Below are 13323 nucleotides of genomic sequence, written 5' to 3' on the forward strand. Positions count from 1 at the left end.
GGTTCCTAGCTAATAATTTAAACGAAAGGTGAAAGTAAGGACAATATCAACTCCTACTCATCGAAACGCTACATCTGCAACACCCAGATACTACGAATAGCATTACAGGCCGATGAGAATTTTCATAGCTGGAGGACAGTCAAATGACAGCAGGAAAGAAGTTTCTTCGACCTATTTAAACTACAACAAAAGTGCAGCGGTTTTCAATTCAGGAAGAGTAGACGTCAAGATTTGCATTCAACCCGTCCTTCACCTCTGAGCCCGCCAAAAATCAAATGATTCCATGATGCAATGTGCGGTGATTTTTTTGAAGCGCTCTTACAATACATACGAAGCACTACGTTTACCTTTTGAGGAGCCGAGTCGAAAGCAAGAAGATTTTACTACTAAAAAGGAAAAAAAACCTATCTCATATGTAACTCTGATCCATGGTGTATATTCGAATAAATGATACATTGTATCTCAATGCTTACTACGCAGTCTCATTGCCTATTACTCTAAGTAAGTTTATTAACTGTAATATTTTACGACCGATGGCCTCGGTCGCAAAACACTTGGACGTTAGGGGTTCTTTTTATATGCTAGGACGACGTGTTTAGACAGGCATAGTTGCAAGTGGCGATTGTATAAGTATTTCAGTTAAATTATATGTTAAGTTATTGTTAAATTGTTGTTTTACTATTGATAAATATGTAAACATTGTGTAATACGTCGACCGGATAGTCATGGTTCATCCATTCAACTTCTACAAAAGTGAAACCATATAGATGTTTCCATCGAGTTAATTAATTATAAATATCATATATTCGAAATGTAGTTAGATAAAAAATACTGCAATCCCTTAAACGTATTTATGTTCCTGCCTACTTTCATTTTCAAGGTAATTAGAATTTCGTTGGATAATAATCAGCTCTATAGTATTCCACGCAAGGTATTAATTTCAGCGTGAAATAGACTCATGCGCCCGAGCTTGTTTGATTGTTTGTGTTATCTTAGAAACGCTTACCTTAAAGCTCGTATCTGAACTGCAAATCCACAAGTGGAAAACTTTTAAGCCACAAAGTGCACAAAAGTTGATATAAGTTAAGCCCCGCGATGGGAACTGAAGTGGAGGTTTCATAGAAAGAAGGTAAACCAGACCACTGGCTAGGTTCGAATAAGAAGGATGAAAGGAAAGGATTTTGTCGACGATATAATACATGCAGGTATGAATACACACACATACAGTCACACTACGAATGCCTTTATGTTGGCCTGTGCGGCCGATCCTTCATTTCCCAGGCAACCGAGCCTATTCCAACAAGGCGATATCCGCTAGATCGGACGAAGCAAAGATTGATGCGCCGATTTAGCGCTTTCGCAGAATTCAATTCTGTCATTATAATGTTGCTATATGTATTGCACCGTGCCCATCTGGGAATAAGAGAAACTGCGTCCGTTGAGGAAGAGTTTGAGGTAGAGCGAAGCGTCGGTGCGTGCAGATCTGATACTTGTACATTTGCGTGTGTATTCTACCTAACAGGCGTATGCTCCTACGAGTAAATTGTACATACATACAGTCACAGTATATAATTTAGATAAAATCCTTTCCGGAAAAGTTTCGGCTTCTACGGATGCCGATCTGCAATATCAATGTGAGCTGAATCTATCGCCAGGACAACGAGCACCGTGAGAAACGGTGTCTAGATCGACAAATTATTTGATACTATTATATATTGCACACCACAGCCATCAATAACTGTTATGTAAATATTAGATAGAAAAATATTTCTTATTATTCGTATTTCTTCCTGATGTGATTTGTTGAAAATTCGAAAAATTGGGCCAAAATTGTAGAGGAAACACAGTTAGTAATGTAGTTTTCCTTAATTTGATCATATAATCGACCACTTTCAGGTAAAGTCAGTGGTCGTGTCGCTTTGCGTTGGCCATTTCAAGTCATTTTAAAGGGCAAAAAGGAACATATAATCTGTATACATATTTGTTTTGCTGTATAGAACACAATATGTCAGTTATGCTCCGGTGGTCCCCTGGATTATGACGAGCGAATAGGTGATAACTAGTCCGATAATTGCAGTGAATGATCGCAGATCTACGAGAAAGAGTCCACAACCGGAACATTTTAGGTCGAGCTCTGGATTTAGACCACGCTCGAACTGTGCAACCTTGTAGGCAAGAACCACAGAATGGTAGTAAAACGTTATTGATTTTCGTGTTCTGCATTAATAGTGATGGGTCTGTAACAGCGGTTGTCGTATAAATGCCATTTCGTTCATGCCCACTTTTTATTAACTGGGCGCTAGATAACTAAACTAGTGATTACGGCCCTACATGGGCGGTACTATCATTCCAAAGAATGTCGTTGCCTTATCTATTTACTAATGAGTCTTCAAGACGGCAACCTACAGCGCCGTCACATTTCAACGAGACTACATATCCTATACGTATTTGCATAGACGGATCGGATCTGCCATGACAGATATAGCCACTTTGATCTAATAGGACATATAGTGCACGTTATTAGAGAGAGAAACTCTTTGTTAAAAAATCAATCGCCTACTCAAGCTTATGTAGAATAGTAATAAAGTATCTGAGAGTGGGTTACCTGACTTAAAAACGTGTTGGGCGCTCTATCCATATGGGCTTCCAATAACGTCCTTTGCAACTTTTTGATCTACAATCGAGTCGAGGTATATTAATTAATAAAGGACCCAATTGAAGAGAATCAAACGCAAAACTGAATGGATTGTATCAGCGTGGCCGTTATAAATACAGGCAGCTACAGCACTGCCTTCGGCCTTGATAAAATTTAATCACAGTTATATCGCCATAGATATGAATCATGTAAAAATGTGGCTGGCAGACGACAACTTACCGCTGGCTCAACGTCGGACGCGATATACATCGGGACGAGAATCTTGAACAGGATTATGACACCCTGACAGATGAAATATGCCTAAAAATGCAATAATTAGCGGCATACTATACTACATTATGTTATATGTAATTTCGAGCTTTATCAAAGGCGGGCTTGCTTTAGAAGTTTTAGATAAGCGGATACGATACATGTGTCCAAATGTACGTTAAGCTCTTATTCCATCTCCTATAGTTAGTTCTCGCTATACAAACTCATAGGTAGGCTCGTATGAACAACTGATGGTATCGTGCGAAAAGTCCAGTTATCCAGGTATCGTTACAACTACAGGGCTTTTTAATCATTTACTGCTTATTTAGATACGTCTTGCTCTGTGTAAGGTATAAAGCCATGTTGTAAATGGCTTGGATATCCGCAAACAGAACCTCATTCGAAAAGTAAAAATAAATACTAAAAATCATTGCTCAAAATCGATATGATCGCTCTAAGATCTGTATTTCTATCATATATGTGCCACTTTCGGATAGAGATAACTATCCATAGTTGAGTCCATGAGAATTTTTTTTGATGACGTGGTTTGCAAAAAAAAAAATCGCCAAAATTACTTTTAAGGCACGGTGCTGACAACGACGTTATGTAGTATAGCAAATGCAGAAATACGATTATGTATATATGTGTAGTCCTAAGTATTCTTGTCATGACCGCTATATCAGGACGAAGTGTCGCCTGAACAAATCCATTTGTGCCAGTGTTAGTGGATCGTCAGTACAATTGGTAGCACCGAAAGGAAAACGAATCGTCACAGCTGAATTTCTAGGGGACTAGTCGATTCATAGAAGCATGAAGTGGCCTGCCAGGCCGCGATGCAAAGGCCAATGGTGGAACATTTGAGCGAAGTGTGGAGAAAGTCGCGTTGCTGTAGAATCTGCTATTTCTTAGCTATTAGATGGTTAAGCAATAGATTAGGACATTGAGGACAGCAGGGGATGTCTTATCGTATGAGGGCCTGGCTTACTTATGGACACTGATTCGAATCGGCTGCGGACAACACGGGAACACAAGCTGAGTTTAAGGCCCGTTCATTCAAGTCGTTTTACTAGAAGTAGCACCATACGATGCACGCGTCGGGCTGCCTTTTAAATTCGACACGTTCTTAAAGGCTTGCAAAGTCGTCGCGCTGGCAAGACTTCTTACCGTCAACTTTGTCAATCATCTTACTGCAAACCCAGTCTGGAGCGTGCCGAGTGGGTCAGAAAGATGTGCTGTGGCGCGCAAGGTCGTTTGGGAGTGTAAGCCTCCGAAGCAACCAGATGTCAGATTCAATGCGTTGCCGTGGCACGTAAAGAAATCCGTAGCAACTGCGAAGCGTTCGGTAATGCCCACCATAAAGATGGCATATCTAAAAAGCAGCAAATATCAGAAAAACGCCGAAAGACCCACGTCATATCAGAGACCACGTCACAAACATAAGAACAGATGCTTTTGGGTGTGTACTCATGAACGTGCCGATGTTTCATATTAAACGGGAAACGATACTGCTACAGCTCCGGATCATATACGGCCAGACTGAAGCCGCGGTTATGTCTTGCGACTCTAGCCAAACGGATGTGCATGCACGCATTCGAAAAGCTACAGCGATAACGTGTTCCATATCGTCGTCCTCTGAACCCTAGATAGTCGAACGCGTGCTTCCATTCATGAAATTCGCAATTAGAAAGGCGATCGGTTGCCAAAAATCTCGTAGTGCGTACACTCGAGCGTTAACGGGTGTGATCTACGTACACAAAAGAATCGATCTGGACTGAGAACACAAAACCCAGAGCCCGAACGGCCTTAGGTCCTAAAGTGAAACACCTACGTGGGTAGCGTCGTCTTATGCGTAGTAATACTATATCGAGTTACAGACAGGCAAAATGGAGGCAGGATCTCGCTTCCATAAATCGGATTTGTGTTATTACGACAAACGAAGAGTAAACACTTATTTCCGTCTAATTCCTCTGTAAAATATAGTTCATTGTATATCTTAACTATACAACGCCATGTAAAAAGTTTATAGAAATGTTAAAAATAGCTACTCTGTCAGCCCCACCTTCTGATATTCGCGCAGCAGGGTAACTTGATTGCACTAAATTGCCGACGTGCGTCCACGTCGAAAATTCTGAGAGTTTGGTACTCTTCTCAGTGGTCCATGTAGTCATATTATAAATTTACGATTCTGAGGACAGCCCTCGCACCGCCGTTTAGGATTCGTTTGTTCGAAACATGTCAGACTCTTTCTTGTGAGTTCAGAAACTTTTTTAAGATCATCCAAAAATATCGTAATCGTCATTATTTTTATCAGTACAGGTAATTATGTGCGCGTCTGTATGGCTGGGTTCGATAAAATCAGTCCTACAATTATTGCACATGTAATGATGTACTTGCCTTAAATTTCAGTGAGCCTTCATTAACGGCCGAATGATAGATGATGAGACATAGCATTGGTATGCTTCCACCAAAAGTTACTACGAAGCATATCGCCCACGTCTAAACACATGAAGACATTGTAATAAAGAACAAATCATTAACGACATGACTTCAGAAGCACGGCAAACAGGCAGGATGCCTTTCTTGCACGACGTGTTAAGGACCACTAAATGTGATTGAAAATTTAGGTGTGAACACCGTCTCTAACGTGCATAGTGAATTAATATTGCATTCATGAGCTCGACGCCGATGACTCTAGGTCATCGTGGTGCGCTGTTATATAGAATCGATGAGCAGGTGGAAATCACGTGACTAATATATTACCCATTTAATTACTGTAGATTGTTATTTCCCTCTTAGTATAGTGGTAACATGTTTACCTACGAGCTGTGGGAACATATGGGGTCGTTGCGATACTAAGTTGAACGTGAACACGTTCGATTAGCAATTTTTTCTTACCTATTTGTGAAAGTATAAAAAAACGAAAAACGTTATGATGCCGCTTGCAATCGTCATTGAAGACTGGATCCGAGTTGACCACGTGCTAATAACAACTGCCCAGTTCATCCTGCAGCGGTAAACTTCCACGCAAACAATGTTTTGCACTAGAACATTTCAAGTTATTTGACACGATAAAAGAGCTAACCGTAGTAACATAAGAAAGGTACTAGAAAAAGCACAAACCATAAGGATAAAGATGTTAAATGGTTAGCTCATGAAAAAATGTTACACATGGTTCTGTATGTATGATCCGTCTAGGCATATTTTTGCCGCATCTGCACCACTCGGTCGATTCGTAGAGCTCGAATTGCTGACAAAGAGCACCTGAGGTGAAGACCGTGAATGGCAAAATATTTCGTAAATATTTGGTGCTACGTCTCATCTTTTTCTCACGCATTATCGATCGCAGCTTTCCTATTGAAGCTAGTCGGGTTAACTTCAATGAACTTCGGACCCCGTTGACTTTGTCCAGCTCAAACCGACGACGCAAGTCCTCAACAATCGATCTCGCATCGGCCAAAAGATACATGAGTCTGTTTCGTGTGCTATGTCGTCGATCCAGCACGCGTTTGAGGGAAGGATACCTTGCGCCGATCAAAGGTCCTAAAGCTCTAGACGGTAGGAAATACTTAGCTTCCATAGAGTGTCACTGGAACAGTCTTCATTTTGAACAGCTTTAAAGAACTGATCACCGCTAACAGGTGCAGTGCTTTAGCATATGAGGGTGCACAGTCCTCTCTGGACTTCTCCTACGCTGTGTGGATGGCAAAAACGTTGGTGGATAACGAAAAAGCCCTGGGACCGAGTGGCAAACCTATGAGGAATGGTTAGTCATTCACTGCCATTCGACGGTCACGGTCGAATTTGAGCGCCTTCACCATCGCCGTGCTAACAGGTGGACCAAGCTGAAAAATTACTGCATTTCATCTGTACTTCGGTTTCAGCTGAAATACCGAGGTGCGATTTGAGGGGCTTGAAGAGAACGTGGTCTGGCTGGCTTGTGGCTCTTACAAACAGTTCTGGCCTAAATAAGCAAGGTATGTCCGCGTACAAAGATCTTTTAACCAAACCTCTAAGCTCTCGGGCCTTATCCGATGTGTCCTTTAACAAAGCTAAAAGGAACAGAGTTCAACAATCCAGTCATCGATTACAATTCTATTCTCCTGTAGAAACCGAAACTTCAACAGTTCCTCGCATCCTCGCCAAAATTGATTTAACGTCGACGAAACGTATTTCTCCATGTGTATCAATTATATAATAATAGTATTTTCGATACCTGCGGGAAAAAGTGAGAGTATAAAGAAAAGAATCCCTGATAATACGATATAACTAAGGCGTTGCGACAGGAACTATTAGAAAAGTTCAGGCATAAGCTGACAAACGCACAGCAAGCGTTTAAGCTAGCCAATAAGCACACGTCAGCTAAATACAATCGTAAACTGTATAACTGTTTACCTAGGCTGTATTAGGCCACTACAGCCGCCTGCTACCAACTGCGTTAACCTCGGAAATGCCACTTGCTTCTCTCGCGACTTCAACATTGAAATTGCTCGATTTGAAACAATGTTGGAATCAAACTTCGTTCTACAAGTCGTAAATATTTCACCACAAAACGAAATGATAGACGAAACTGAGTGCCCATATATGCACATACACACACGCACGCACACACTCACGTGATTGCTCGACTCTAAATAACCATCATTTTATGAGCTCTCTTTCTTGTAATAGTTGGGTTACAGCTAAATGGCGGTGTGCATTCGGCGTACGAAACGTTTCGAGCTTTACGTACGGTCTCGCCATTAAGAAATCCGTCAATCGACCGACTTCCAGCACGAACGGGACCGTGTTTCTGCCCAGATTAAAACCTCGACCATTACGTGTCCCTGAGAGTGGCATCCTCTGATCTATCACGAGGACGTGCTGAGTGGACTGCGAAAGTAAAATTCGAAATAGCTATTTATACCAAACAAAAGCTTACGCTACGCTCACGTAGAAGTTGTTACGATAATATCGAGATATTCAGACCGCGCAGTACCTGCCACCTATATTATTGCTTCAATTGCAATGAATAAGAGCCGATCGTAGTACGCCGCTTTGCTGTCTTCGTCGGCAGTCCCAACAAGCATTCTTCTCGTTGTCAGCCTTTTACAGATACGACGTCTTAACCACTGAGATCGGTTCAGCTTGGATCTATTTCTAATCTAAAGCAATACTAGGGAGCCTTCATTAAGTATGAAGAATTCACTATGAAGCTGTAGCAGGATTTTCGTCTGTGCTTGTACCCGTAGTGGCCGCTCAGTAATTTCAGGCTAGCAACTCACACTACGCTTTCTCGTAATCATCTCCTTTGTAATGGTCTCCCACAAAGTTGATTATAGGTCTGAAAATGCAAGACAGGCCTGAAAATCATAAAGTGAAGACATGAAGTCAAGGAAGGCGTGTTTCATCTCGTGAATGTTGCACGACCGGCAATGCAGAAATACTACAGTTTGCCGATTAGCTATTACCGACACAACTATTGCCAGTAACCTAATGGCGTTGAAAGTATTAGACAATAACTTCGACTAGCACGAATAAAAACCTATTGACAGTTCAGGTTTCGCTAGCTAGCGGCTACGGGTCGTGCTAGATATAAAGGTAATTTCATTACCGACGAGTTAATAAAGCAACTGGGGTAGGAAGAAAATCAAATCAAGAAGGCCCATCGACTCATAGTTAAGTGTAGCGGCATGCTTGTTGGTAGCGCGTTGTAGTCACATGCAGAAATCGATGCGACCAGAATCAAGGGCATACGTGACCAGATTAGGGGGTATACAGTTTTGTTGACTGGGGGCTAGGATATGCTAATTCTGCAACCAGTATAAATCGTTAGCTATTCATGAACATCTATTGAAGTGTGAGTCTGTATGGAAATCATGATGGTCACTATCTTGATGTCGAGCCATATTCAAAATGTTTACCACGAAGTGCTTTAAAATGTGAGCAGGACAAAAAAAAAAGGGATAAAAGGTCTTCATCGCAACGGCTTACATTTGAAATGCATTTAGCGATGGCCTTGAGCTTAGTATACGCCAACCGATACGAGTCGAGTCTCTGTGAAGCTACGTCGTAATGAACTCCGGCCGTCGTAAGGGTGCTAGCTACACGCAAAGAGGTCCATCGAACGTAATTCTTTGAAAACAGCCGGAAAGCCAGTATCAGAAGAATGACGATAATAACCATGTTCATTAGTAGAAACAGCCTGCTCATAAATCATGTCTTACTCTATATCTTAGCTAATAGAAAATTTTCAGGCACTCGTCTTTTTCAATATATTCGATATGGCAGTATATTCAACATGTTCATCGGTTTAATTGATAGCTCAGAGTATTTGTATTTGATGCGGCACCTTTGTATCTCAATTTCTCCCTTATCATGGCCATACTTAATGTAGTTGTAGTTGCAGCCTTACTAAACTATTATAATGTTTGTCCGCAAAGATAAGGACATGTATTTTTTTATGGATAATTTCACACTACCCTATTCAACTTTTTTTAACCTGGTAAATTTAGCTTATTAAATTATCTTAGTAAATAAACGGGAAGCCTTATCCCGGACCATCTTATCAGTCACGCAGTGACAAAAGGCAAATCTATATTATACGGTTTAAGTTAGGATATTTCTAAGAAATAGGTTTTGTCGTAGTTAATAGGTGTAGTCGTAGTTAATTGATTGCGGTCTATCTGGTGCGTACACTGCCCTTATATACACAGACCTTGAATAGGAAAGCTGAATAGGTGATGAGGCCGACCGGTTGTATGGCTGTCGGGTTGAAAAACGCCGTTGTTCCAATCGCATACAGCTGTTTGTAAAATATCAGTTTATTATTTCATATTATTACGAACATTATATTATTTACTAATGTAACTTAAGTTATTCTGCTAATTTATATAGGTGCCAATTGTACATTGATGTTTATCAACAATAATAATAATAAAAGTAACTTGTTGAAACTCCCCAGAATTAGAGCCAATTATATCTGCGCAATTATTCCGCAAACGAATTGTCAGATTGATCCAATTTGTCGTGTTAGGAGATGCCCATTATGCAAGGATAGGTTCTTCGATGTTTTGCTATAATGGTAAAATGGCCGTCTTAAAAACATCGCAACCCTAGCCATATACCTTTGCTATTAGAAGGCTTTGTTGATCGACGCCACTCTGTCTGAGGTCTTCGATGAGGCGGCCGATATTGACTATGAATTCAAGCTGCTTGCCCTATGTATAAACTATCTTCTAAGAAAAAAGATATCAGCTTGCAACGAGGGCACGCTAATACTGGGCTAATAAGAGGAGGCTTACCATCAGCCTTATAGATTCAGGTACCTCAATGATGTCATCACAAATTGCAACGCCAATGCCAATCAGGAGTGTTAGCAGTAGATACAAGAATGATACGAATCCCTAAAAAATAACTGTTTTTAAGTGAACAATTTTTAAGTTATAATAAGACACACGTGTTTTCATCATGAATGCACTGAAAAAGCATCAACTACTAATAAACATTATTTGGATTAGCCAGCAGAGCAAAATTATCTCTCATGTACCCCGACCTCCGATAACCTTGTGTATGCCTACATGACAGCCGAATATCTATAGCATTTTAGGCAATTTACAAATCAACCGGTATTTTACTACTCAGTTGAATAGTCACAGAAATAGTGTATCATACACTTACGTACCATGTATACAAACGTAAGCAAACCGGCCGTGCGAGCTACTTTTTTAAATTCCTTTTCGTTATATAAATGAAGCCGACCCTCAACCTGAAATAAGTAATGGGTTCAATTTACTATCAAAGATTCCAAGTTACCTCTTCAGGCCTAAAACTTTCCCCAGGACATATGCATAAGGAATAGATAATATTTTTAGTTTCTGTAGTAGCCTAAATACAATACGTTTTGGCCACGAGTCCATTGGAATATGCAAAAGTTATAGCTACTTGCAAAGAACACATATAGCCACAAGAAAATGCTCCTCCTATATCCAAGTGTGCATATTAAATAAGGCTCAAGACTGAAATAATGCCATTACGGAATAACTTCTCTTAGCAGTCCTCAGCGTTCTTGGCGGTCAGGAACTATGCTGGGCTATGCTTATAAAATTTACTATATTGGAAAACTACATGAGCCTTAATCAGTCTCTACCTCGCCGATCATATTGGCCCAAGCGCAAATCTGTGGGGCTTTTTGAAAAGAAACAACAAGTGAGATCAACGCTTCGAATGAGTTGAATATGCCAAACGCCAGAAACGCAGCGACAGTCACCTGTAACCATATTAACATTGTTGTAGATAAAGAAACGTTAATTAAACGCTTTTCCTGTTCATAGGTCTTGGAGAAGACAGTTTAGAGACATGGCAGCTTTTAACGGCAGAGCAGCGCAACGCGATCCACATTTTTTACTATGCCGTAGAAACACTTAAATATAGGAGAAGATAGCTATTAAGTTAGTGTGCAAGATAAGTATGAGTCACTGTATTTTAATGAAGCCCGATGCGTTGCCGACACTCATCCATAGAGCTATATACAGAAAAAGACTTTTTTCGCTTTTCATCAGGTGGAGATTTCCCAATTTGTCAATGGCTACCAATATATTTCCTATTTGCTCCCGATTTGATAATAAGAGATAGAAAATATATAGCGTCATTTTCCCCGCTAATACATTTAACCTAACGGTACCATTAGCGCGTCATAGAATCTTTACATTGCAATTTCAATAGATAAACATATCTAAATCAACAGTTATCGTGCGGCCCACTATCATGTGCCTCACCCTCGAATTCGCAGGCTCACCTTCCGTAGAATGTGATATCCCTGAAACGAAACTAATCACACAAAGATTATTATAACTTAAATAGTAATCAACTGAAACGAGTTGAGCTTTTACAACTTTGGGAACGAGAACCGCGACGCTCTTATACCAAGGACATTATGTTAGGAACCTTAGGGGAACACGTATTAACTAGTTAAGTAAGGAGACTGAGAGCCTCTAAGGCCTGTGTCTCTGTTACTTTAAGATTGAAAACTGATGAACGATAAACGAAATATTAGAAACAGACATTTTAATCACCGGAGTCCAATTAGAAAGACCAGATAGCTTTAACAGAGTTCTGCACCTGATTAGGAGGACGGTCGACAACAACGAGGCAAAACCGGCCAGCACAAATGCTATTGTCAGGCGTAGACAGCCTCTATCAGGCACAAAAAGCCCTGTCGACCGGCTCACCTGTTCACGAGAAAGGAAAGCTGAAGCTGTTATTTCACAGTAGGTCATTCATAACGACTATCTCACATTTATTATGACCAATCAAACCAGGCTGGACTATTCATTATGCCATTTACCTTTACACGATGTGATCCTAGGTTCAACTTAGTTACATCGTGTTTTCTATTTGAGGTAATGGTTAGCACACTCCTGGAGACTAGAGCAGGCCTTCACAGTGATTTTGTTGTTACCGCTTTTATCAAAACCTTATCGAGACTGACCCGCAGCTGGCCAGCAAAGTGCCCTCATTTTTCACGAGTATGCACTTATCGCAGTATCTCAATGCAGCTTTATCGACCTTACAACAAAGATTTCCAGGCAGAATCGCAAACTTTCGAAAGGGAATTGCCATAGAACAAAAATTGTTTCTCAATCAAGTATCATAAGTTCAGCTATTTTGGAACGTTCAACTCCATTTTAGCAGATAACAGATATTAGCAAATGACTAGTGAGATTATGCTGAAAGTTCTAGCTTTTTTTTTTTTTTTTTTTTTTTTCGTTCCTATAAAGCCAGGAAAAGCTTTAGAACTTTTTATTTTAGAGTTCCTACAGAATGATACTAGCACTAGTTAATATGTTTTTAGTTATTGGAAACAAATGCCGAAAAAATATTTCATCCTAATGCTATCCAGGGGGGTAAGTTGAAGTTGGCAGCGGTCATGTTCACTTTTTAGGTTCTAGTAAGGGGACTCGCAACAAAGGCAGGTCTACTGCGCGTAGGCCGACTGGAAGCTAGTTTTACGGTTCGAGAATATTATTCCCATAAACTCGTTCCGATCTCCAGCCATCAGACAACAAATCATATATAATCAGGCAATACATTGGTGGATTAACAATCGTAGCGGTTGCAGCAGTAACATTGAATAGAAGTATGCATAGATACCTTTTGGAATAAAAACGGTATAAATGGAGTTATACGCAGTAATGGTCTTAGACCGAACGCGTAAAGAGTTGTGGGTGCCGCCTGTAACAGAATTAATCAAAAGTGGGTATTAGAATTAAACAACCCAAACCCTCGATTTGTTTATATTTTATAAAAAAAAAAAAAAAAAAACATTCAGCCAGAAAGCCTACTGCTAGATTCGATGGTCAGTAGCGTACTAAATAATACGTCTAGCCTAAGTGTCACATTTAAGAAATCTCTTCATCTTGACACAGGCCGTATAGCATACC

At 40.3% G+C, this 13323-nt stretch overlaps 1 protein-coding gene and 1 long non-coding RNA gene across 2 annotated transcripts; both read right to left on the reverse strand.

The window, feature by feature from the left end:
• Positions 1–496: 496 nt before the first annotated feature.
• On the reverse strand, positions 497–2976 carry LOC147758397 (uncharacterized). The gene is made up of 3 exons (XR_015318385.1): positions 2876–2976; positions 2606–2674; positions 497–2165 (listed from the first exon to the last, which is right to left on the reverse strand). It is a non-coding gene; the product is annotated as an uncharacterized LOC147758397 (long non-coding RNA).
• A 1108-nt stretch (positions 2977–4084) lies between these two features.
• Positions 4085–13109, reverse strand: LOC147758398 (uncharacterized). Its single transcript, XM_086977381.1, has 10 exons — positions 13034–13109; positions 12002–12111; positions 11659–11710; positions 11031–11150; positions 10566–10649; positions 10186–10287; positions 9600–9686; positions 8876–9016; positions 7635–7774; positions 4085–4274 (listed from the first exon to the last, which is right to left on the reverse strand). Exons 4-10 carry the CDS (start codon positions 11040–11042, stop codon positions 4085–4087), a joined length of 756 nt encoding a protein of 251 aa, XP_086833507.1. The 5' UTR covers positions 11043–11150; positions 11659–11710; positions 12002–12111; positions 13034–13109.
• Between the last annotated feature and the right edge of the window lie 214 nt (positions 13110–13323).

Source organism: Varroa destructor, unplaced genomic scaffold (genome assembly GCF_002443255.2).
Source record: "Varroa destructor unplaced genomic scaffold, Vdes_3.0 BEIS01000001.1, whole genome shotgun sequence".
Classification (NCBI taxonomy): Eukaryota; Metazoa; Arthropoda; class Arachnida; order Mesostigmata; family Varroidae; genus Varroa; species Varroa destructor.